General features: G+C 39.9%; 1 protein-coding gene across 2 annotated transcripts in view; it reads left to right on the top strand.

The window, feature by feature from the left end:
- Positions 1–24,687, top strand: part of NUP153 (nucleoporin 153) — a 54,410-nt gene extending 29,723 nt beyond the window's left edge. The window contains exons 8-22 of one of the 2 annotated variants that reach the window (XM_075705925.1): positions 22–75; positions 4,570–4,716; positions 5,437–5,489; positions 7,951–8,083; positions 9,692–9,829; positions 10,605–10,697; positions 10,941–11,028; positions 11,323–11,439; positions 13,049–13,663; positions 15,555–15,749; positions 16,265–17,107; positions 18,847–19,215; positions 20,962–21,234; positions 22,546–22,705; positions 23,174–24,687. In XM_075705925.1, the coding sequence (XP_075562040.1) occupies positions 22–75; positions 4,570–4,716; positions 5,437–5,489; positions 7,951–8,083; positions 9,692–9,829; positions 10,605–10,697; positions 10,941–11,028; positions 11,323–11,439; positions 13,049–13,663; positions 15,555–15,749; positions 16,265–17,107; positions 18,847–19,215; positions 20,962–21,234; positions 22,546–22,705; positions 23,174–23,258 (3,363 nt within the window). In that variant the 3' untranslated portion in view covers positions 23,259–24,687. Of the gene's footprint in view, positions 1–21; positions 76–4,569; positions 4,717–5,436; positions 5,490–7,950; positions 8,084–9,691; positions 9,830–10,604; positions 10,698–10,937; positions 11,029–11,322; positions 11,440–13,048; positions 13,664–15,554; positions 15,750–16,264; positions 17,108–18,846; positions 19,216–20,961; positions 21,235–22,545; positions 22,706–23,173 lie in introns of both variants that reach the window. The other variant, XM_075705924.1, reaches the window with a different exon arrangement.
- Positions 24,688–24,926: the final 239 nt, after the last annotated feature.

Genomic DNA, 24,926 nt, shown 5'->3' with positions numbered 1-24,926 from the left:
AGGCTTTTTTTCCCCCCATAGCCTATGGACAGGAGTGTGCTGGATATTACTAGCTTCCAATCCAAACGAAAACAGGTAAGAACCAGTCACATCTTAGGTCGCATATTATAACTTTCTGTGCTTTATAGCTATTAGAAGAAATGTCACAAACCTCAATGACAGCATACACATGAATTCAAGTTAATATTAGCATTTTGTGAATTATAGCTGTCTTGGCTGTGTGGAAATTGCTAAAAATGTCTTTTCTACCCACACTAGATGAAGGACTGTGAAGTTTACTCAGGTTAAGAATTACGTTATCTTTATGTGGTGGTGTCTTGATATGTCAGTCAAGAACAACTTCTCTAGAACACACAAAGTAGTTTTATCTTGTCCTGCAAATTGGGGTTAAGTTGCATGTTAATCTTTCTGTTTAGGAAAGCTTTCTCTTGCAGAAAGGATCAGAAATAGAGAAACTGATTGAGTGATCATACAGACCTTGTGTAGATTTCCATGTTCATTTTGAGCAGAAAAATAATACTTATGTTTTTTATTACTTCTCAAAGTAAGGAGAAGGAAAATTGTTAAATGTTGTCACTTCTGTAACCTTATGTTCCTAAATTGCTATTTGGAGGTAGCACTGAATTGGTGATAATGCTGCGGTAAACCATTATTTCCTTCATTTTTGTTAAAAAAATTAAAACTAATAATGTTTTTTAATCACTTTAATTTGGGGTATCACTGAGTTTATTAAATTGTAAAACCTGCAAAAGGCCACTTTAAGATCAGGCAACCAAGGGAACAAAAGTGTGGGTTTTCTTCCATGCAAACTTTTCATCTGCTGTTTTAATGAGAAAATGGACAGAATGTCTCAAGAAGTTTCTATGCTAATCCCTCGATCAGAAGTGTAATTAATTTTACAGTCACTTCAGAGTTTACAAACATCTTGGATTTCCTGTACCATCTTTTGCCATATGCTAAATAACAAGAATGTTGAAAAGTAGAGCATATAATTTCTTTACCATAAATATTATCCAAGTAATTGAAAACAAAGCTGCTATGGATTCTCAGTTAAATTGTGGAACTACACCTGTGATGAGGCATTAAGAAAGATCTACCAGATTTGTAGTGTACAGCCTGACGTCAGTCAGGAAGTGAATGTTGCACACAGCTGTCGCTGGGCAGAAGTAGAGAAATTGTCTATTCATAATACTAGAATTCATAAAGTTTGGCAGGGCAAGGATAGCCCTTGATGAGAAGGGGAGGAGGGTGTTGTGTATGCCAAGGAGAGGGTTGTGTGTTTTCCTGCTAAAGCAAATGTATGGTTGACAGAACACTTGAGCACTCGGGCAAAACTTTTGCAGTATTTTTCTTATTTCAAGGATCTGCACCAGGCAGAATAGCTCTTAGTGTATTAAACATCTAGCTGGGTGACACTTATTTTTTTCATTGTACACTCCTGTCTTAACTATTTTGATACCCTTCTACAATAAGGTCACCTGCCTAGTGGGTGAAGGGAAAGCGGCAGATATAGTTTTTCTGGATTTTAGTAAGGCTTTTGATACTGTCCCTCACAGCATCCCTCTGGACAAGTTTTCCAGCTGTGGGATGACCAGGTACGTGGTGTGCTGGGTGAAGAACTGGCTGAACGGCAGGGCGCAAAGGGTTGCAGTGAATGGGGCTACTTCTGGCTGGCAACCAGTCACCAGTGATGTTCCTCAGGGCTCAATCCTAGGGCCAGTTCTGTTCAATATTTTTATCAATGATCTGGAGGCAGGAGTTGAATGCACCATTAGCAGGTTTGCTGATGATACTAAATGGGCAGCTGCTGTTGACTCCCGAGAGACAAGAGGCCTTTCAGAGGGATCTAAATAGATTGGAGCATTGGGCAATCATCAATGGCATGAAATGGAACAAGAACAAATGCCAGATCTTCATCAATGACATCAATGACATAGTGGGATCGAGTGTATCCTCAGCAAGTTTATAGATGACACCAAGCTGAGTGGTGCGGTTGACACGCCTGAGGGAAGGGATGCCCTCCAGAGGGACCTGGACAAGCTGGAGAGGTGGGCCTGTGTGAACCTCATGAGGTTCAACAAGGCCAAGTGCAAGGTCCTGCACCTGGGTCGGGGCAACGCCCAATATCAGTACAGGTTGGGGGATGAAGGGGTTGAGAGCAGCCCTGCGGAGAAGGACTTGGGGGTACTGGTGGATGAAGAATTGGACATGAGCCAACAATGTGCGCTCGCAGCCCAGAAAGCCAACCGTATCCTGGGCTGCATCAAAAGCAGGGTGGCCAGCAGGTCGAGGGAGGTGATTCTGCCCCTCTGCTCTGCTCTGGTGAGACCTCATCTGGAGTGCTGCGTCCAGCTCTGGAGCCCTCAGCACAAGAAGGACATGGACCTGCTGGAGCGGGTCCAGAAGAGGGCCACCAAAATGACCCGAGGGCTGGAGCACCTCTCCTATGAGGCCAGGCTGAGGGAGTTGGGGTTGTTCAGCCTGGAGAAGAGAAGGCTGCGGGGAGACCTTATTGCAGCCTTCCAGTACTCAAAGGGGGCCTATAGGAAGGATGGGGACAATCTTTTTGGCAAGGCCTGTTGTGACAGGACAAGGAATAATGGATTTAAACTAAAGAAGAACAGGTTTAGACTGGATATAAGGAAGCAATTTTTTACAGTGAGGGTGGCCAAGCACTGGAACAGGTTGCCCAGAGAGGCAGTGGAGGCCTCATCCCTGGCAACATTCAAGGTCAGGTTGGACGGGGCTGTGAGCAACCTGATCTGGTTAAAGCTGTCCCTGCTCACTGCAGGGGGGTTGGGCTGGATGATCTCTAAAGGTCCCTTCCAACCCAAAGCATTCTATGATTCTGCACCTAGGATGGAGTATTGCTGGGCACAAATATAAATTGGGGGAGGAGTGGCTGGAGAGCAGCCCTGCAGAAAGGGATCTGGGGGTGCTGGCTGACAGCAGGCTCAATGTGAGTCAGCAGTGTGCCCTGGCAGCCAAGAGGGCAAACCGCATCCTGGGGAGCATCAAACACAGCATAACCAGCCCATCAAGAGGTGATTATCCCGCTGTATTCAGCGTTGGTGCGGCCTCACCTTGAGTACTGTGCGCAGTTCTGGGCCCCACAATTTAAGAAGGATGTGAAGGCCCTTGAATGCGTCCAGAGGAGGGCAGCAAAGCTGGTGAAGGGGCTGGAAGGCATGTCCTCTGAGGAGCGGCTGAGGACACTGGGTTTTTGTAATTTGGAGAGATGGAGGCTGAGGGGCGACCTCATTGCGCTCTACAGCTTCCAGAGGAGGGGAAGTGGAGAGGGAGGTGCTGAGCTCTTCTCCCTGGGATCCAGTGCCAGGACGCGTGGCTGGAAGCTGCATCAGTCGGGGAGGTTCAGGCTTGACATTAAGAAGCATTTCTTTACTGAGAGGGTGGTCAAACACTGGAACAGGCTTTCTAAGGAAGTGGTTGATGCCCCAGGCCTATCAGTGTTTAAGAGGCATTTGGACAACGACCTTAATACCATGCTTTAACTGTTGGTCGGCCCTGAAATGGTCAGGACCAGATGATCATTGTAGGTCCCTTCCAACTCAACTATTCTATTCCAGTTCTATTCTATTTACATTTAAAAACAGCAATGGACCATCCTTCACTCAAAATGGGTTTGTTAACTTAAATAAACCACATTTTATTCAAGGTTTCGAAAGGAGTGTAATAATTTTCAGAAAAAAAGTACTTTTGTTCACTTTATATATATAGTACATCATGAATTTTATTACCAAGATGGGAGTTACTGTGAAATTAAAGCTGCATTCTAAACACAGTTTTCTGTTGATACTAATTTAAATAATAGCATGCATACTAAGTCTGAATCTTCTGATCCTTAAGACTGCAGATGGAGCCTTTGGTGAATCTCATAGTCTTTTGGTGTCTTTTCTTGTTTCACAGTTCAGTTAAGTCAGTTTTGCAGAATGTACAGTGCTTTCTGTTAAAAATTAACTCTTGTGAAAATGTGTTGACAAGGAAAGTCAAACCAGTACCTTTAAGTGCATCTAATGCAATTCTATAACATTGAAACATACTTTAATGAATGAGACTATTTTAAAATTAGGTTACAGCTTTTTTTTTCTTCTTTTTTTTAAAGTGTAACTTCAAAGGAGGAAAATGTAGGAAAATTAAACCCAGAAGTCTGTATAATTAGCTGCTTAACACTTTGAATGTTAAATTAATGGATTAAGCCAGTAAAAAAATAGCACAATGTGGGCAGAGGAGAGGAAAAGATGGGAGCATATGACAGTAACATGAGTTATTTTGATTATAGTAACATGAATTATGTTGTCTATGAAATTAACTGCCAAATTTTGAAATAGGATTCAGTCAGGCTTTGGCTACTTCTATAGCTTTTTGAATTTCATAACTTTTTCTGGTGATTTCCCTCTGCAAGCTAAATGCTTTCAGCACTTCCAAATAATTTCTACTGGGTGCTGAGACTGATGGGAGAGTTATAGTTCTGTAACTTTTTTCATCAGTAAATGCTGTGGTAATTTGGGTGTGTGCAAGGATAAATTGATTGCTTCTTTCCTTTCAAAGATGGAATCACAGCATCCACCTGTCCAGAAACTCGTGACACCAAAGGCAATCTCTCTGCCAGTGAGTCGGACCCAGTATTTTAAACCATCTCTGACTCCAGCTGCTGATTCCAGCAAAATTCACCAGAGGGTAGATCTAAAGCACAAAGTAAGTAAATTTTCTGGTCCTTCTCTGCCTGCTTTTTACAAGCTTAGAATGTCTCTAACCGATTATTCTACTTAGGTGTTCTTTCTTGGCAAAGAGTAACAATAGTATGTTTGAGGTAAGCATTAAGACAGTGGGAACCGTTGTGAAAGAGATACTTTGAGGTTTGATGGATTTACTTGTATTTTTGGAACAGTAAGTGGCTGGTGGTTATTTTCAGAATGTGATGATGTGCTATTGGGTCGGGCTGTTCTCAGTGAAAGAATGTTAAAATACAGAAACAACATTTTCCTTTTCGTATGCTCCTGTACACAAAGCTGTCGCTGATGGAACATGCTGATGTTGTGTATAAACTCCTTCAGGTGAGCTACAGGCTCTGAGTGAGATTTCTGACAATTACCCATTCTGATCACTTTGGTGTAGATGAAGCCCCTGATAAACTTCCCTTAAAACAAGATTGGCATCTTTCAGAAAAAAACCACCCATGGTTCCAGTATCAATCTGAATGTAAAAATGACCAGGTGTTAAATCTGTGGGCTTTTTAGACCGGAGATCAAAGTGGATAGTCATAGTGGTTAGGGAACAAGCTTAAGTAGATGAGGTATATTTAATGGTATAAATAAAAAAAACCAACACAAAACATGTGGTTGGTTGTCTTCGCTTTGTGTATAGTTTATAAATACATTCAGATAAATCTTGAAATAAATCAAACTTCACTTGCAGGGCGTGCAAGAGAAGAGTTTTCCTGCAGAACAGCAAGTAAAACCATCTGAAAGGTATGACAAATCTATTAATTTAAAATGCTTGAAAGAAGAAAGTTCTCTCCTTTGCCACTACAGTCTGCATGCCTGTCTTCTTTTGGAAGGACAGTAACAGTTCTCAGTGAAGCGAATGGAAAAGACAGTGAAAAAATTGTATTATGAGGGAGTTTAACCATTCGTGCATCTTGATGTTCATTAAGGGGCCAGCTATTAGTTTCAACTAATTATTTAATTGCTTGGAGTCTGAAAGCTTTGTCCTTAAGGAATTATTCTTTCTGAAAGATTCTTTATAAGGTGAAGTGGCTTACAGTTCAGGATTATATTTAATTTTTAGGTTTTTTTTTTAAAAGCAAAAACCTGGAAGAAGATTGGTTTTTAATGCTCCTTCTATGGCGAAGTCACTTGTCTGCTCTGTGAGCTTGCATGAAAAACATGAGCCCTTTAGAATCATCTGAGGCCAAATGCCAACTTGTCTCTAAACCACAAAATTCCATGAGAGTTAATAATTGTATTTCTTCTTGAGGAGATTGTCTTGCATTACACTGCTTGCTTGGTTTAGGTGGAATGACTTCACCTCCAGACGATACTGGTGGCTCTCCCTTCTGGGCAACTAGTCTTTTGGGTAATGCTTGAATTAAGACGCTTTGCCTTCAAAGGATACCTTTTCTGGAGGATTCATCCCTTTCAAAGAACAGTAGCAGGGAATCGTATTTTGTTGTCTCTGTGTTCATCTTCCAAGCAATTCTTACATTGCCTTGGGCATTCTTTGGCTTGCAAAAAAAACCCCAACCCAGCCCTTTGTTTTGGTATCTAATAGTTTGACTTCACAGCAACCACCTTTTCAGTGGTGTAAGAGGTTGGCTCTAAGGTTTTGGCATAGGTGCAAACAGATGTTAGGTTTTAATTGTGGGTTTTCAAACTGGTCTAAATTTTCTTGGTAGGACTCCTTTCTTCGTGTAGAAGGGAGATCCAGAAAAGTGATACTGCTTTTTATTTGGTTCACAAGTTTTATTGCGATGTTCTACTTTAGTAGATGGTAGATGTAGAGTAGGTGGTCCTTTTTTTAAAATTCTTTTATAAAGCCAGTCTCTGCTGGCTGTCATGTTCTGGAGCAGGAACACAACGCTGATGAGGGGTGGCTGGCCAGAGTCCCTTCGTGCATATCTCTGTTCAGCCTACCAAAGGCTATATAGTTTTTAAACCTGGGTCAGAACTGTAGATTGGATTTACTTGCTTGAAGACAGAAAACTGTCTTTGCCCCTTAGAAGCTGAAAGGTGTTAACAGAAAAGTGGAATATGGGCTATTATAGACAGGCTATAGTTGTCTGAATAAAGCTCTATTTTGACATAAGATTTTTTTCAGAATTCAAATTGATTGTCAGTTTGGATTAGAGAAAAGTTTGAGCATATGGCCTTTAAGGATCTGGCTTCCTCTCAGTGGTTACAGTGCTAAGCAGACTATTTGCAAGTATCTGACAAGTTTAGACCAATTCTCTTCCTCAGTCTTCTGGAAACTTGACCTGGTGTCTTCCAGTGTGATCAAATGTACTTTTGTAATGACTGACTGCTTGGCTGCATGATGAGCTTTGATACGGTAATTTTTTTCCAGGGATACTTCATTTTGATGCCATACTGCTTTTTATTGTTGTTATTCCCTAGTTCACGCCTGTTTTGGGGTGTGGTGTGGGGGTTTGGGGGGGGGGGGGGGGTGTTTTGAGGTTTGGGGGGGGGGGGGGGTTTCTTTTTCTTTTCCCTTCCCACTTGGATTAGGAAATCCTTCTGGTTTGGATCTAGGCTTTTGTAACAGAACAGAGAAATGCCTTTGTATGCCTTACAAAAGGGATCTGTATTCATGTCTGAAAAGACCTCTGGAATGTTGGCACACCCAAACACCTCTGCTGCTTCTGCTGATGGCCCCAGGAAAGCCAGAGCTGCTTCTGAAGCTTTTGCCGTATTATCTTGCCACAGAAGTTTAAGCCTCTCTATTCCATAAGAGCTATCGGCAGTATTTCATGTGCGCGCGCACGCACACTCGCTCGCTCTCTGCATATGTATTTTTAGTTGTTCTTTTATATCCCTGCAAAGATACATGCTCATCACAGAATCTGGCAGTCAAAATTTCCACTGTCTGGACTATTAAAAGGAAACATCAGAAAATAACAATCTAAATAAGTTCTTCTATTTCAGGTCTTCTGGCTTAGTCATCATTCCTTTATGGATGTTGTGACTGTTTCTTATGTATGTCCTTCTCGTTGCTTCTCTTATTAATGCAGCTTTTGCTGTTTAGAACATCAGATATTTACCAGCATGTAGCAACTTGTGGAACAGTTTTTTCTGATTCCGATTAGAAGGTGTCAATTCTAGGACTAATACTGGCTACAATAGCTTGAAACAATTAGTTGATAAGTTGATTTTTTTATTTTTCCTTTTTCCCCCCCCCCCCTTTCTCAACATACGCATTGTTACTGTGTGCCAGCAATTTGACCTACCCCAAATTCGGTACTCCTGCATCCAACGGTCTGTCTTCAGGAGGAGGACTGGGTGGTGGCGGCAAGATGAGACGGGAAAGAGGCGTACACTATATATCAAAACCTGGACAAGAACAACAGGTATGGGACTCTTAGGTTAATTGCTCTCACTGAGATTACTGAGGTAACTCAGTACGCCACTTTTATTGCCTAATAGTAATTTATAATAATGCCACTTAGTTCTGTGGGTTTTTTTGCTTGGGTTTCAGGGCAGGCTGCAATTATTTATCTGTTTAAATGCCTTGACTTTGGGTTTGTTTTTTTGAAATCTTTTGTCATATTATCTTGGAGATGCTTCATACTATAAAGTTTCTCATTAGCAGTTGAATGAACAAATTTTGGTGGAGGTTTGTAGAGTTTTTATAAAGGCATGATGTTTGAAACAAGTGCCAAGTAAGTAAACAAAGTTTAATTTGTTATTTCATATTTAAGTCATGTAGTAAGATACAGGCCAAGAGTCTGAAGCAGAAGACAGTGTTCTGCATGTCTGCTAATGATCATTCACAACTTTTGGCACTTACCTAAACACATTGTGAGAGGGTTTTTTTCTTGTTTTAGTGGGAAAAGTCCATTTAATAAAATTATGGTCATGACTATCCCAAAGATTATTCTTCTGATTGGATGTTGCGTAAGCTGCCTACTACTGGATCTTAAATATAAAAAATTTAAATCAGTCTTCTGGCTGATGCAAAATCAAGAAATAGTAAATACTGGAGAATGTTTCTATAATACAAATAGTCTGAATATCAAGGTCTAATAGACTGTTCAAATCAAAACTGTACCAGGTGTAAGCTGTAGGATACATTAAATTTCTGTACTAGCAAGTTATATCTCTGCTTAGTCACTTCTGGGTAGATCTTGGTACTACTGTGCAAATTGTGATTAGATTGGCTATTCCTATTTAAACCCTAACTAATCTAATCTTGGTAATCAAATAGTTTAAAAGGCAAGGATAAGACTAGAAGTTTTTAAGGTACACTGGTTTCTGAGTTTTAAATTTGCATCCTGATATATGATATAGACTAGATTTACCAGAGTATGATCTTCTATTTTGCTAGTCAGGCTTTCTTTTTTGGCATTTTGTGCTTTGGTTTGGTTTGGAGTTTTTGGTACTCTTAAGGAACCCACATACTTTTTTAAGCGTTACCTTTTTCCAAGTTCACTGCAGTAGTGACTTCAGAAACTTTGGCAGCTGTTCTACCTTTTTTTTTTTTTTTTTTTTTTCCCCCCAAGAGGAAGACTTTCTCATTTGTCTTGAGAGTGTACTCTTAATTGAAGAGATGAGAGGATAATTAGAAAGGATGATGTTTCTCTAGATCTTTAATAACTAAAGTACAGAAAACAAAAATAAATCTGATCTGTGCCCCTCTCTGTTCTGCACAGGTAACAATTTTGAGCTGACTTTCAGTATTCTTACTGGACAGGTGATTAATGTAGTATCACATGGAAACAGGCCTGCCATAAATTAAAATGATGTGGCAGACTGAGGTGGAGAGGATTAGGATGCCTTTTGAAAACTTGCTTTGTCTTAATCTATGAATGTGTCTGTTGTATTTAACTTTGTTAAGAAATGAAGGGTGGGACAGGGTAGGAAGGTAGTACGTCTTGTAAAAGAGAAAAACTAAAATTTACAACTTCTTTAAAGAAAGCGAAAACCTAGAATTTACAACAATTAAAATTTACACCTAGGAAGTGGAGGAACCAGTACTACCGAAAGTACCTCTACCCATCAGTACTGCATCACTGCCTTCGTTCAACTTTAGTTTTCTTGCCAGTAGTACTGTGTCATCGTCACCAAGCACTGCTTCTACAGCAGTGATGAACAAGGTAAATCTTTGTTGTATATCCTGAATACTTTTTTTGGATGAGTATACATCTGCTTTGTTGCATGTTAACTTCTTCCATGGTGCTCATGAAACTAACCAACATTAGTTTATATCCTCTTGAATAAATCAGGGCTGTATTCCGATTTGGAGGTGGGGGAGGCATGAAGTTTTCGTTTCGGCATCTGTCCATTACTTTACAAACATCTAGTTAACATAATTGTATAACTGCTTCAAATGCTATGGAGATTTTGTTGGGATTTTATGCCAGGTTAAGTAACTAAATTAGAGGTAGCATTAATGGTCATACAAGCCTAGTGTATAATATGAGCCTAGGGTGCAATAATTGGAATATTATTACAGTAAAATAAATGTTCATCTGTTCCAGAGTACTTGAAATATTTTTGTATATTTTGAAGCAGATATTCAGCAGGTGTTTGCTGAAGCTCTGACTACAATTGAGCTGAGTTAGTTAACGGTTCTTAAGCTGCCTGGTCTGCTTTTCCATATATTTAATGTATTTAGATCTAAGTAGCATCTCAAGTTTTTTTCTCTTGGTCTATGGGATTTGGTTTTGATAATGCTGTACTATGCACTCACTTGCAAGCTTCGTTTTCTTTTATTAGAACTCTTATCTGTGGATTAGAAAGAAACACCAAACATCAGATTTCCCAACTTCACTGCAGAATGTCTGTTAGATAGTGAATTCAGGTAGCTGCTATTGTTTCGCCAGGGTGTTTTTCTTTTAGATACAAACCTTACTTCTTTTGAAAATACAGGTACAACCAGCAAGTAATGTTGGCAGTCCTGTGTTCAGATTTTCATCTCCAATTGTGAAATCTACTGAGGCGGAAGTGCTACCTCCGTTGTCTGTAAGTAAAATAAAGCAAGCTCAACATTTTCGCAAGGCTTTAGTAGAATACTGCAGAACAATAAAGCAGAATTTGACCTGATAGTGGGGCAAACAAATATATAGGTTTCTGGCTTATAATTTGTCATCCAGCATGTATATGAAAAGTTTGAAGACTGGATAATCAGATTATTATTTGTGTGTGTAACTTGATTAAAGTTTCTTTAGTTTCAGAATCTGAAAAATCTCTCTTTTTTTGTAGCAGATTGGGTTTACATTTAGTGTTCCTGTTGTAAAATCAGCAGAGCTTTCTGGATCCAGTGACACACCAGTGACATCCTTACTTACTCTAGGTAACATAAATTTTAGCGTTTCAGATCTGAAGTGCTGGTTTTCTTTTTCTTTTTTTTGTATGTTAAATAGTAAATCTATCCTTTCTGAGCATGCTAGCAATTCCAGGCAAAGTGTGTTTTCAGAGACAGATCTGCTTTTAACCAAACTGTAATTATAAACTGTGGTAAACAAGGTAGAATTTTGAAGATTCTTAGACAAGAAGCACAAAACTTGGAAATTCTTGTTTCTAGCAAATGTGAATATTTTTAAAGTGGATTTCTTTGTGAAAGGTGTTTTTTGTTTTGCTTTTAAAGATACTGCCACTGTAAACAGCACCAGCAATAAGAAAGAAAAAGAAGAATACGATGGCCCCTCCAAACCTGCAAAGGTCTTAAAGGAAGGAAGTGTGTTAGACATTCTAAAAAGCCCTGGTGAGACAATGAACTCCTTTTAAAAAGATATTGCAAAAAATACGCTAGCATATAACAGCATTGATTTTTAAAAAAAAAAACACCACAACAACAACAAACCACTTTGTCACAGCTAATGCAGTATTAGCTATAAATGCAAACATAGGAGTGGATTATGTGAAATGCTGCATCTGTTAGGGTTGATCTCCCCTTCTGTTCTAAGTGGCTTTTACTGCTGAAAGGAAAACTGCAACTTCAAACCAGATGCATTGCTTCTCCTTTATGTGTTAGGATGTAATTGTAAATGAAGTATAAAGAGAATTAGGCAAATAATCAGTGTTTCATTTTAAATAAATAAAATGTATGGAATTGGAAAGGAGATGTTTGTAAAATGCTTTACAAACATTCCTCTCCCACTGTCACCATCTCTGGAAATTAAGAAGAGTGAAGACAGTTTCATTCCAAAAGATGTTTCAAAAGCTGCAAATCTTTTGGCTTAAATGATAACAGTTGCTATGGATTCAAATGTAAATTTTAAGAAGTGGGCTGTTTCACTTTAAAAACCCTTTTCTAATGTTTATTTTTAAGTAATTGCAATTGTTTTCAACTGTTTAATAATTAAAGTGTGTGTAGATGATGTTTTTTTTAAGAAAAAGGACTATTGAATTTGATCTTTTCCCATAAGCCTTCAGTTGCATCAGGACTTTTTTTATGAAGTGACAAATCTATATACTTCTTAAGAAGACAGCACCTTTTTCTATTGGAAAGAGCTAAGTGAGAGAAAATACACTGCGTTTTGTTTAAGGAAAGACCTATGAGTGAAGTGATGTTCATTTTCTTCATCAGTTTAAGAGAAGCAGGTTCTAAATCCACACTGTTCAAAGACTCCACTTCTGATATTAAAAAAAACCCAACCCCAAAACAACATAATAATAAAAAAATCCCTCTTCATTTTAGCATTACAAGTAATTTGTGCTACTATTTAAGATGCATTCCTGTAGCATTTTCTTTAGTATTTCCATATTGGTGGTTCTTGTTTTCTGTTAAAATTGGCACCTTTAAATAAGGAGTTGGCCTGTGTCCAGTGCATTTTGCACAAAGATTGTAGATAATAATTGTTCTGTTGTCTTCATTTCTGTTGCTTAATTAATACTCAGTATCTGTGGGGAATTACCATGTGGATTGCTGCTCCAAGTACCAACTGCTGTACAGCTACTAAAGTAAATGCGAGTCATCTACTGTGGCAGAAATAGCTTTAGAAATTTGATTCGATTGTGCATGGTGTCTTAAAATGAAATTGGATTATTTCTAGCCTGTGACGGACAGTCAGCTTTCAGTACTGTTTGTTCACACTTGTATCTACCAGTGAAGATTTGTATTTAAAACCTTGGAAATAGAAGAGTTAAATCAAACTTTAAATAAATGTTCTGTTGTGTCTCAGTGCAGCATATGAAATTTCATCCCTTTAGATAAGATATCCAAGGACTTCCTCTTGCGGTTAGTTGGAATGTATACTTGCAACCATTGGCACTTGGTTTAAATTTATGCTGTCTGGTATTATAAGTAACTTATGTGTAGTGAGGGTACTGCTTTATCAGTAAGATCTCTTCCTGTTTTATTTTTTTTCTAGGCTTTACGTCTGTGAAAACACACTCCTCTACATCTGCACATCCTGTTACAAGCACAGTGGTCTATACAAGGCCTGCAATAAGTAGTTTTTCTGCAGGTAAAGACACCTCTAAACAAGCACCCTTGTTTTGGCAGTCTGACGCATATGACCCATGTCTGCAAAACAAAGCCACAGATGGCAAATGTGTAACGTGTCAAGCTGCTCAAGTGTCAACACCTGAGAGCACGAAACAGACAATAAGCTCAAGTCAGTGTGTTGCCTCGAAGGCAGCAGTCCCTACAGCAGGGACACTGGGCTTTGAAGACAAATTTAAAACGGCACCCAACACATGGGATTGTGATACCTGTCTGGTCCAGAACAAACCTGAAGCTACAAAATGTGTAGCGTGTGAGACACCAAAGCCTGGAACGGGAGTAATGCCTGCTCTGACATTGCCAGTGGTCACAGACAACTCAGTGACAGTGACATCCTCCTCCAGCAGCACTGACACAACAGTCACTCTGGGGTTTGGAGACAAATTTAAGAAGCCAAAAGGCTCTTGGGACTGTGCGGTGTGTCTTGTATCGAATAAGGCAGAAGACAGCAAATGTGTAGCTTGTCAGTCTGAGAAACCAGGTATGTTGTTCTCTTTTCTGTTGTTTCAGTCTCAGCCTCTGTGCATTCTTTACAGAATAAAATACGTTGCATATAAAAAATATTTTCAGCAGCATGGCTGTATGCCAGACAGGATGGATTAGTGCCTGTCTGCAGGAGTGGTTACAGGCACTTTTGAGGTCTCAGCCCAGATTCCAGCCTGTCGCATGAATTGAACTGATTGTAAAATGTATTAGTGCAGAGCTGAACTGAAGCAAATATACCCTGCTTTGCAGCCGGTGAGGAAAGATGACTAAACCGCATGGCTTAATTAACTTAAAACCAGTTTACTCATTTTCATTGAGGGAAAATGAGAACTCCGTAGAAAGAGTTAAAAATTAGTGGGTTTTTTTCCTGTTCCAAAACATAAGTAGAAACAGTATTTACAGAGCATGGCCAAAAATGTCTCCACTCAGCATTTGTGTGTAATTGAGCAGAAGTATGAAGCTGGATTTCAAGACAGTGTAGTCTTTAACTAGTTGTCTTAAGCTAAAACAAAACCGTATGTTCAGCTATGCCTAGGAAGGCCAGTGGTAGCCTCCCAGAAAATGGGTGACCTTGTTCTGGAAGGTCAAGGTCCTTCCAGACCTTGGGGAGGTGGGCTTGTTTCCCATTATACGTGATTGTAATTGATTTTGAGTGTGGTGAGTGTATTGTTTTTAAGCACAAATAATTATTTTAGTGTTAATTTTTTTGGGCTCTTAGCATCACTTAATATACTATTATGTCAAAAAACACCTTTGCAAATAGATCTGGGGGTGGGGAATCCAAGATGGACTAGATTAGGCTTTTGTAATTATCCTGTACAGTAAGAGTGAAATTTCTTAAGATACTGCATTTCAGAGGGAGCTTGTTCTCATGGACTTTTGGCCTCAGAGTGATCAGCTGGCACTTTTGTCTGAGACTGTAGCCATTGCAAGGAGGAATTTTGGAAATGTGAGGGGTTAGCCATGACCATCATGGTACAGAGAATTGCACAGCTATATTACATCTGTCAAGGGGAAGAGTGTGGCAAGTAAAATGGGAGGATAAAAATTCTCTGGGTGTGCTGTGGAAGAGAAGGCCCATTCCTGCCTTTACTGTTTTGAAATTGAGACATTATCTTCTTCCCCTCTCTTAAATGCCACCCTCTGGTTTAAAACTGTAGGTGAACATGACAATTATGTGATGCTTTTACGCCTTCTGGATGTCCACTTCAGTCCTCACACTTACGGAGCTGAAGTTTTCTGCTGGGCTGCAGCATCAAGTGACATCTCTTCCTTTACAGGGGAGGAAAATCAGAAGGCAGGCGTTGTCTTTCAGGCCTCTTTATGGAGGTTTCTGCTGCGGTCGAAGACAGTGTAGCTTTTGTAGTGAACACAGAGTTGTGGGTTTGGAAGCTTTGAGTTCCTCTCTGGTTTTTTTGTCACGATGTAGTTTTGAACATGTCTGTCTTTGGGATTTGGTGATGAATTGTTCTGGTAAATTCTCAGCCTTGCATCACTTGACAGTGATCATTAACTTGAGTGGTGCTAAATTTGACTATGGCTTGTGTCACCAGAAATTCTTTTAGTAGTTTTAGTTGAGTACAGTACTTTTAATTTACATTTGAAATAGGCTGTGTTGCTGTATTGTATGAACTGCAGTTGCTGTTTAAACGTCATTGGTTCAATTTGTGCTTAAAATCATATATAGATTATAAAGAAGACTTCAGGTTTTTCTGTTGTTCACATTCTTGGATTGAGTTTGACTGAAATTAACTTGTAGTTTGATCGTTTTTTACTGTTATGCTTGTCCGCTTTGTAATTTAGTGAGCATTTAAGAGTTTCTTACAAAGTTCATGTTCAACTTTATCATTTAAGCAGGATGATTAACTGTCTTGCTTATTTCTCAGGGAGTTCAGTGCCTGTGACCAGTAGCAGTGTTTCTGCATTTTCTGCTTCTTCGGGAGGATTTCTGGATTTAGACAAATTCAAGAAGCCCGAAGGAAGCTGGGATTGTGAGGTCTGCTTGGTCCAAAACAAACCAGAAGCCACAAAATGTGTAGCCTGTGAAAGTGCAAAGCCAGGCACCAAAGCAGAGCTCAAAGGTAATACTTAATGAGAAAAACAAGGGTGTGCATCCTGCAATTTTTTTTTTCTTCTTCTTTTTCTTTTTAAGTACAGTTGTTTTTCCTTTGAGGTATGGCAAAATTGTTCATTTTTTCCTCTAGGAATATTGCTGAAGTAAGGTAATGTGCCTGTTTCCTCACCCTTTCCCCAGAAAAAGATTATGCCTTTTAGAGAAAAGCATATTAATATTAAATAATGGTATAGTTGTTCTTTACAAGCCATATGTGTTGTTCATTTGGAGTTTAGACTAAAAGCATGGTCTTTCAAAGAACCTAGCAGTATGCTTTTCAAAGCCAGGTGGTAGATAGAAAAATACCATTGCTAAAAGGTCTATGTAGAAAGGAAGTGTGGAGTTTTCTTGTTTGTTTTGTGGTTTGGGTTTTTTTCTTAAACAGTTTTGACTCTGGAAAGTTCAGGACTAGAATTCCAGCCATGTAGCTTACATGTATTGCATCATATATTGCAAACTTAACATTATTACTTACTTCTGCAGGTTTTGGTACTGTTACTGTGGTCACAAATGCTGCAATGCCATCATTTACATTTGGTGTCCAGTCGTCCTCCTCTGAATCTTCTCATACATTAGGTAGCACAGGAAATTTTAAATTTGGAGAACAAGGGAGCTTCAAGTTCGGCATTGCATCTGAATCTGCATCCTCCAACACTGTGACTGGGGCATTTAAGTTTCCTACTGGTTCAGGAGACTTCAAATTTGGAGTTTCTTCCTCAGACTCTAAATCAGAAGACAGTAAAAAAGAAGGCAAAAGTAACAGTTTTACCTTTGGACTTCCATCTGCAAGCAGTCAGGCTCCTTCAACATTTCAGTTTGGGACAGCGAGTCTGGGACAGCAAGAAAAGAAAGAGGAACCAGTTTTGGGAGGCTTTGGTTTTGGCACAAGTTCTGCTTCTTCTATAGCTACCAATGAGAATAAAACCGGAGTCAGTGGCTTCACTTTTGGAACCGTGGCAGAAAAGGAGGTAGCATCACCTGCTTTTGCATTTAAGAAGTCAGATGAGAAAAATGATGAAACCCTTTCAACGAAGGGAGGTTTCTCTTTTGGCAGTGTGGAGTCCGCACCTGCCTCACAGTTTGTTTTGGGAAGGACAGAAGAGAAACAGGACACTGTCACTTCTGCTGCTCCATTAGCGTTTGGAAAGAAAGCTGACAATGACGAGTTAAAGGCACAACCTATCTTTTCAGCTGGGACGGCTGAGCATACCAAAGAGGAGAGCACAGCAAAACCTATATTCAATTTTAGTTTCGTTAAACCATCAGAGAAGGAAAGTGAGCAGGCAAAGCCATCTTTTGCATTTGGGGCACAAACCAGTACTTCAGGTAAATGGAACATCTTTTGTCTTTGCTTGTCTGCTCATGTCCATCAAATAATACCTCTGAGGCCATGCTGGACAAAATCTGTGGGATTTGATATATATCATGCATTAGAGCTTTAGAAAAGGCTTAATTACTACCTGCAGTCTGTCGTTAGTTCTGATTGTTGATGTGTAGACTATACGTAGCAATTCCTTTTTAGATTTCAATGAGTTTTACACTAGGTTTAGACAAAAAAATTGCTACACCTTAAGGAACCTCTATTGCTTCTTGTATGAGCACAGAAGTTGTATTGTCTCAGTAGTAGCAGCTCAGCTGGTGATAAAATCTGAGTATGATGCAGTATAGAGGCCTCACACTAGTGTTGTTTTTTGTAGTGAAAGGGGATGAGAGAGGGAATATCGTATTCCCATGTACTTGCAGCTATGCTATGGGGTATACTGCTTTTTCTCTACTGCTACAAAGGTATAAAAATCACTTCATAGATATTACACAGTTTTGTATGCCTTTAATTTGTTGTAAGTCTGCAGTGGAGGATTAAAGTTCTTCAGTGGTGATCACTGTGTGGAAAAATTCTGGTTGTTAAATTCCATTTGTATGACGTAGCAACTGTGTTACAGAGAACAGAATTAGTTTCTAACTTCTGAAGTGATATGGAAGAGGACATCAGTAAGTAACCCTGAATAAAAGCCATACATAGGGTTATGCTGGTTTTAATTGCAGTATTCTTAGGTTGAACTGCTACTGAACAGACAGGTTTTTGGAGGATTGTGGGCTTTAGGAGAGGGGACATGGGCAGGTGGGTGGGTTCTGAGGTTGGGGTTGGGTTGGGTTGGTTTTTTTGGTTGTGTTTTTGTTTGGTTTTGGTTTTGTTTTGGTTTTTTTTTTTTTACCTGCCAGGTAAAGTTCTGGAGTTCAGTTTAGCCATGAAAATTTGATGAAGCACCTTGTGCAAAAAGGAAATTTTAACAGGCATTCTGAAGAATGGTATAGTTCCTTAAAAATGGCATAGATGCAGATGGGGCCCTAACTGCTGGGAAAAAAGATAGTGGGAAATTGAAAACAAGATCACAAATTAATAACGAGAATTAGACCAGCAGCTTAGGGAAAGCTGAAGAATGACTAGCTTTAAAAGACAGCTCTATCCTAAATATGTAAAACTGCACTCAGTACTTTACAACAATGGTCTTAATGGAGGGTTGTTCTCTGTTGCTCCTAAAAGCCTGTCTTGCAGCTGCTTAAGTACAATGAACTTAAGCTTCCAAGAGTTAGACTGGAGGATGGTCAGCTTTGCTTGACTTAAGGCTGTAGGCACAGGCCTATATTTTCGAAGAAGTTACAAATGCAGCTGTATCACTGTGTTTTTCCATGCTTCATTGAGCAAAGGCATAAAACTGTTACGGGTGATTGATGTTCTTCTAAGAACACCTGAAATATATTTTTGTTCGAAGAGTTCAATGCACTGGTTAATACTGGTTCAAGTAAGGACAGCTAATGCTTAGAGTTTGTAACCAATGAAGCCTAGACTGCAGCGGTGTCCTTGTTCTTCGCAATTCTTCCATTCCTTTAATTGTGGATGGCAGCAATCAGCACGTTAAATCTGCATCTTACGTAAGCGACAGTAGCTGGGATAGTACTTAAGGTGTCAGGCAGGACTGCTCTTGTACCGTCATTGAAACGGGAGTCTACTCGCTGTACTTCGTTTGGCATTTCTGTGGTGCTTTACGAACTGTTCTGCCTTTCAGATCAAGGAGCAGCAAAGCCATCCTTCAGCTTCTTGAGCTCAAGTTCCTCCAGCACAGTCGTACCCACCACTTCAGCCAACAGCAGCAGTGTGTTTGGCAGCGCCATCTCTTCCTCAAATTCTCAGCCAGTTCCCGCTCCCTTTGTGTTTGGACAACCCAGCAACACTGTGAGCAGCTCTGTTTTTGGCAATTCTGCAGAATCTGCAGCATCTCAGTCATTTGGCTTCTCTCAAGAAAACAAGCCAGCAACCACATCTTCCAGCACCGGCACGGCTCTTGCTTCATTTCTCTTTGGTTCAGGAGCCAGCAGTACCAATACAGCAAATTCAGGCTTTACCTTTGGAGCCACAACTACATCAAGTTCAACAGGTACATTTTAAATAGACGCTTACCTCGTTTCTGCCATTACAAAGTGGACCAAGGAAATACTGTTTCATGAATATTTTACTTTGGAGAATGTGTAGGTGAAATGCATGGAAGTAGAGAAAAATATTGAGCATTTATATTCAACAATATAAATGGGGGCTCGGTTTTTCACAGACCATCTGGGAAATACAGTTTAGGAATGAACTAGCAGTGGCGTTGTTTTATGCCATCGACAGCCCTTTACTGGATTTCAATTTGTAGAGGAACTTTTCACCATGAGACTGATAGTTTCTTTCTTCTCACTATCAGTCCAGTGCTTATGGTTAGAAGTCAATGAATTACAACTTCCCTGATTTTTCTCTCCCATACCTAAAACTCTCAAGTGTTGTAAATAATGTAAAGATTTGCAAAATCCTTCCTTCACAAGTATATATAAACACAGTATTTCTATGTGCAATTGCTGCTGCTTAAGGACTGGTTTCTAATAAGCATTATGGCCAGTGTTTGTTAATTTTCCTAGCAATCTAGAGAAGACACAGAGATAAGAATCTAAAGTTTCTTCACATTTTACGTTCGCTACGTTCGCTACCTCACTGCATGAATTTAGCAGTATGACACAAGACTAAATCCGCGAAATCATCTGTATTCCTGCTAGCCTAGCAATACATTGGAAATAAAATTGAGCCTGTGAGGAAAAGACTTCATCTAGTTTGATCTGATTGCTTAACCTTGTAATTCACAGAAATTAAATTCGCACACTTTTTTGTTATCAGATACAGAGAGAAAACAGTCCTAAATTACAACAACCAGCAGATCAATTTAACCTGCTTACAAATCAGTAACTTTTAGTGTCATTTCATTAGTAGGCAATGCTGTATTTCAAACATCTTCACAAAGGATTTTTTTTAATGCAGAAGCATGTATTAACTTCTACTGTGTATCTGTTCATCTTCTTGGAAAGAAAAACAGTCAGCCATTCCAATTTATGGTGCAATAGAGGGTATTTTCTGTTGCATGAAGGCTGCTTAAATTGCCTTAATAGTGCTGTTTAAGACGTCCCCTTTTGTGTGGCAGATCTGCATGTTCAGAGTCACTGTTCAGCGACGTGTTTTTGTTTCGTTATTTCTGCTGGCCATGCAGAACCAAAGCAGCTGAACAAGTGAGCTGGTTGTCTGTTGATGTTATGTAGAGAATTACTCTGCTAAACCAAGTTTTTGAGTACAGAGAAATCACTGCAAGCTTGATTTGGCCTCCAGAAGTTGATAATGGTAAACACTTGGGCAGGGAAGGGTGCAGCTGCTGACAAGAAGGATTCACGTTCTCCTGATCCTAAGAAATCGGGAGCTGTTATTTTGCATGTTTGAAAAAGACATTTGAATTAATATTCCCTTGTGCGTGATATAGACAGCTTTTAGTAAATACAAATTAAAATGTACTATTTGTGGGAATCTGTTTCTAGAACATGAATGTTAACACAGTAAGTTGAGTCTAGACAACCAATGTGCTTGAGATTTAATTTTGTCCGACTCTCGTAAACTTGGTGTTTCTCATGTTACTTACAAGAAAGGTGCAATTCCTGTTGTGGCTGAGGGAGTATTTGTTTTGTATAGTCGCATAATTAGTTTGAAATTGAGATGAGTATTCAGCCACCGGACTTGGGAAACACGGGGAAACCTTTGTTTCTAGATTCATTCTTGTGGGGGGCAGGGAAACCCAGCATATACTGACATTTCTCTTCTGTTCCCCAAGGGTCGTCCTCTTCGTTTCTGTTTGGCTCTGGGCCTCCAGCGCCTGCTGCTGGGCCAGCATTTGGTGCCAGCCAGCCACCAGCGTTTGGCCAGAGCCAAGGGTCCAGCCAGCCAAGTGCTCCAAGTTTTGGATCGCTGTCGACAACGTTGTTTTCAGCTGGCACTCAGCCTGCTCCTCCTGCCTTCGGCTCGGTGACGAGCAGCACGCAGCCCTCTGTGTTCGGACAGCAAGCGACCCAACAGCCAGGGTTTGGCTCTGCTACCCCCAGTGCTGGTGAGTGCTGACCATCCTCTTCCCTTTTGGTCTCAAAGGTTCGATATTTTATTTTATTTTTTCATGAAGTGTACCTTAAATTATATGGAGAAAGACGACTTCTGCCTTGTGGGCGTATTTAAGAATTACCCTCCATAAAAACAATGGGTACAGAATTAAGTCATTTGTGTCTCACTCCGACTGTGGAGGATGTGCCACAGGTACGCCAGCTTCACAGTAAGCCTTCTCCACGAGAGACTTAGCAGACATGGAGGTTGCAACCCTACCACTAAATACTGGGGTTTGTTTTCTTGAGAAATCTAGTGATTAAAAGGGAAGTGTTGAAAACTGTGGAGTATTCACTGGTAAGACTGTACAAACCCGAATGGCAGAAGCACTGCAAAATTACTATTTTTGTATTTGTGAAGAGTAGTTACCTGACTTCGTTCGACTTTGGCAATTTATTTGGATTGGGTAAGAATATGGTCAGAATTATTTTTAAGCATTTATGGCTTAATACTTTAAATAAAGTTCTTTTTACTGATGAAGTATAAAATACTGTGGGAAGGGGGCAGAGAACGATCCCTACAATTTAAGTGTAAGAAAGACCTGTTCCACACTAGTAATTTAAAAAGATACGTATTTCGTATCATCATGTCAAATACTTAGAGGGAAAAGCCTCCTTTTTTCCTCTCAGAAGTTTTACAGAACAGCTTCTAAAGCAACCGACATTTTTGTACTAATCAGTAGATGAGTTGGCACATCACGTTAGTCAGTCAGTCTTTCATTAAGCCGGTAGTTTAAAGATAAAAATCTCCCTGGATTGTCTGTGTTGCTTATCGGTTACTTTGATGGTAGGGCTTTTTTTTTTTTTTTTTTTTAAATTTTTTTTTAAGACGAGGTGCTGTGTTAGCACATTAAATGAAAGGGAGTCCCTGGATCGACTGCATGAACGCAAGAAAGTTTACTTAAACATAAATCTACATGATTCAGGACTGTAACTTAAGACTTTATTAATAAACTTCAGTATGCACAGGTATAAACTTAATGGTGGTAACAGAAGTTAGCAAACAATTCATTATCAGTGTGCCAGCAGTGTTACTTTAAGAATCGCTTTATGATTCTCTGTGAAAGTGAATGAATTCTTGTATGTACCGTTCCTGTAGTAATCTGGCACTTTTGGTGCACTCCCCTCCCCCAACTTTGTCGTCTTGAGTGACCTGTAAAAAAAATTCATTAAAGGTAGTGGGAAGAACACGAGGATTTTGCCAGGAAGGATGAACTCAAATTTCAGCTTTTTTACTCCCTTCTGCTTCCACCCCATCTTCCCAGGTTCTGTATTCCAGTTTGGAAGTAATACTTCTGGTTTCAACTTTGCAAATAACCCCGGAGTATTTACTTTTGGTGCAAATCCTCCTGCACCAGCAGCACCGGCACAGCCCTCCGGCTCTTCAGGATTTTCGTTCAGCCAGCCTCCAGCATTTACAGTGGGGTAAGAGACCGTATCGGAATTTCACTTGAGCTTCGGGTAATGTCAGTGGACAGTGGTCAGCCTCTGCTCCTGTTAACTCATGAGGTGTTCAGATAAACCTTGGAGTTCGACACTAAACTGGGTGTCCTTCCTTGTATTAGCCCGACTGGCTAACTAAGCAACGGTACCTTTAACGGAGCCTAGTTGTCAGAAATACCACACATCAACCTATGTGAAATTGTCTTGTGCTCGAAAGGTAAAATCCGTATCGAGCCATTATGCTGCTACTTAACCTTCTGAATAAGAGAGATTTAATTGCTTTTGCTTTCTGGAACTCTCTTCCTCCCGTTCATCATATGCCATTCGTTGCCAGCCGGTAACTAGTGAGACAAGACTATGAAACGGTTGTGCTGGAGTATCTGCTCAGTGCTGCTACTGAATTTTCGCCTACACTGTCCTAAACTCTGAACTACTAATTTCTTTTGATAGGACTAATGGGAAAAATGTTTTCTCTGCCTCTGGATCTTCAGTTTCTGGTCGGAAGATAAAGACTGCAGTTAGACGTAGAAAATAATCGCCCGATCGGTAAAGCAACTTTCGAAGCAGCTACTACCCTGCATTGTTCAGTTGTTGGGATCGTACCTCATGCTGGGTTAGCTGAAGTCAGATCTGCCTAAAGGAATATAAACTCTGCTGCCCTTTCCTTCCCTGGTTAGTTTTTTTTTTTTCTTTCGGTAACGAATAGAGTTGGCAAGAGAGCCGTTCTCGAGCAAAACTATTTTAGACTCCAGCAAGTTCCTTCTTTCACTGACTCGGCATGGTCTGGCTGTAGCCGCGAGTAGAGCCTGCACAGTGAATGGCTTGTACAATACCTCTTCATCTGCACCACTATGTGCGCTCATCTGCGTTTACTGACGCCTCGAAATTGTAATTATATCAGCGAGGGATGCTGTATAGAGTAGAGTGTTGATAACGAATGATTTCTATGCTGAGTTTGTGCCGGTGTATGTGTGAAGTGAGTGAGTTTGGGTGTATCGTGCACTAAAATTTTCTGATAGAGGAAGACTGATTAAAGGATGATCCATGCTAAGGACTTGTTAGATCTGTAGTTCTTCATTTAATAATTATATGCTATTTCTATATTTTCATTCTTACAGCCCTTTATCACGCGTCTCGCCTTTGTTATTTTATTATGAAACATGTGTAAATACAATTTTGTTGCTCTATGTACTTTTTTGGCATAACAAATCTGTGAAATTGAAATTTTAATTTTGTGTGTTACGGCCATTTTTGTTTAGTATTGTCTCAGATTTTATGTAAATCCCATTATTCAAAGTTGCCTAAATCCATTTAGAAAATCTTTAAAATTGGGAATTCTTAAAGTAAGTTTATTGGCTTTTCTGATCCATTTTTGTTTGGACCAAAAACCAGTATTGTACAAAGTATTAAGTATATATTTTTATATTTACTGAAATGGACTGTGGTGACTTTGGATAATAAGGAAAAGTTTAATATTAAAGCCATGTTTATTACAGTATAATTAACATGTTAAACCATGGGATAAATGCCATCAATAAAAACGATGAAATATTGCCTGGCAGTTTTAACTCTTCCCTGAAGGCATCTGCAGCTCTAACTACAAGATGGTGCACTCGGCCTGAGTCATCGATGTCACATGCCTTCTCTAACCTCTGCTTTTTGACAGTGACACCAGCGCTGATTTTAGAGGATCTTAAATTAGTTAGAGGTTCCCTGGTAGGAAGGGGAGTTTTATTGTAGACTTAAGCTTGGAGCCATACATCAGCATGGCAGCAGTCTAGCTGCAATGGTTGCAGTCAATTTTTATATAGCTATTAAAAAAAAAAAAAGCACTAACAAACCTTCACCACTGTTCTAACTGAGGAGGAAAAAGTGTGGTTGGTGCTGCTGGGGGACTTCAACCACCCCGACATTTGCTGGAAAAGCAACACGGCCAGCTGTAGGCAATCCAGGAGATTCCTGGAATGCACAGGCCACAGCTTCCTAAGCCAGGTAATAGACACCCCTACCCGAGGGGATGCGATACTGGGTTTGATGGTCACCAATGCAAGTGAGCTCATCAGTGATGTCAAGACTGGAGGTAGCTTGGGCTGCAGTGATCACGTGTTGGTGGAGTTCATGCTCCTGAGGGACACGGAAAAAGCGAGGAGTACAGTCAGGCCCCTAAACTTTAGGAAAGCAAACTTCCAGCTCTTCAAGGAGT

The sequence above is a fragment of the Pelecanus crispus genome, chromosome 2 (genome assembly GCF_030463565.1).
Source record: "Pelecanus crispus isolate bPelCri1 chromosome 2, bPelCri1.pri, whole genome shotgun sequence".
Lineage (NCBI taxonomy): Eukaryota > Metazoa > Chordata > Aves > Pelecaniformes > Pelecanidae > Pelecanus > Pelecanus crispus.
This window is presented reverse-complemented; position numbering and strand designations above follow the sequence as displayed.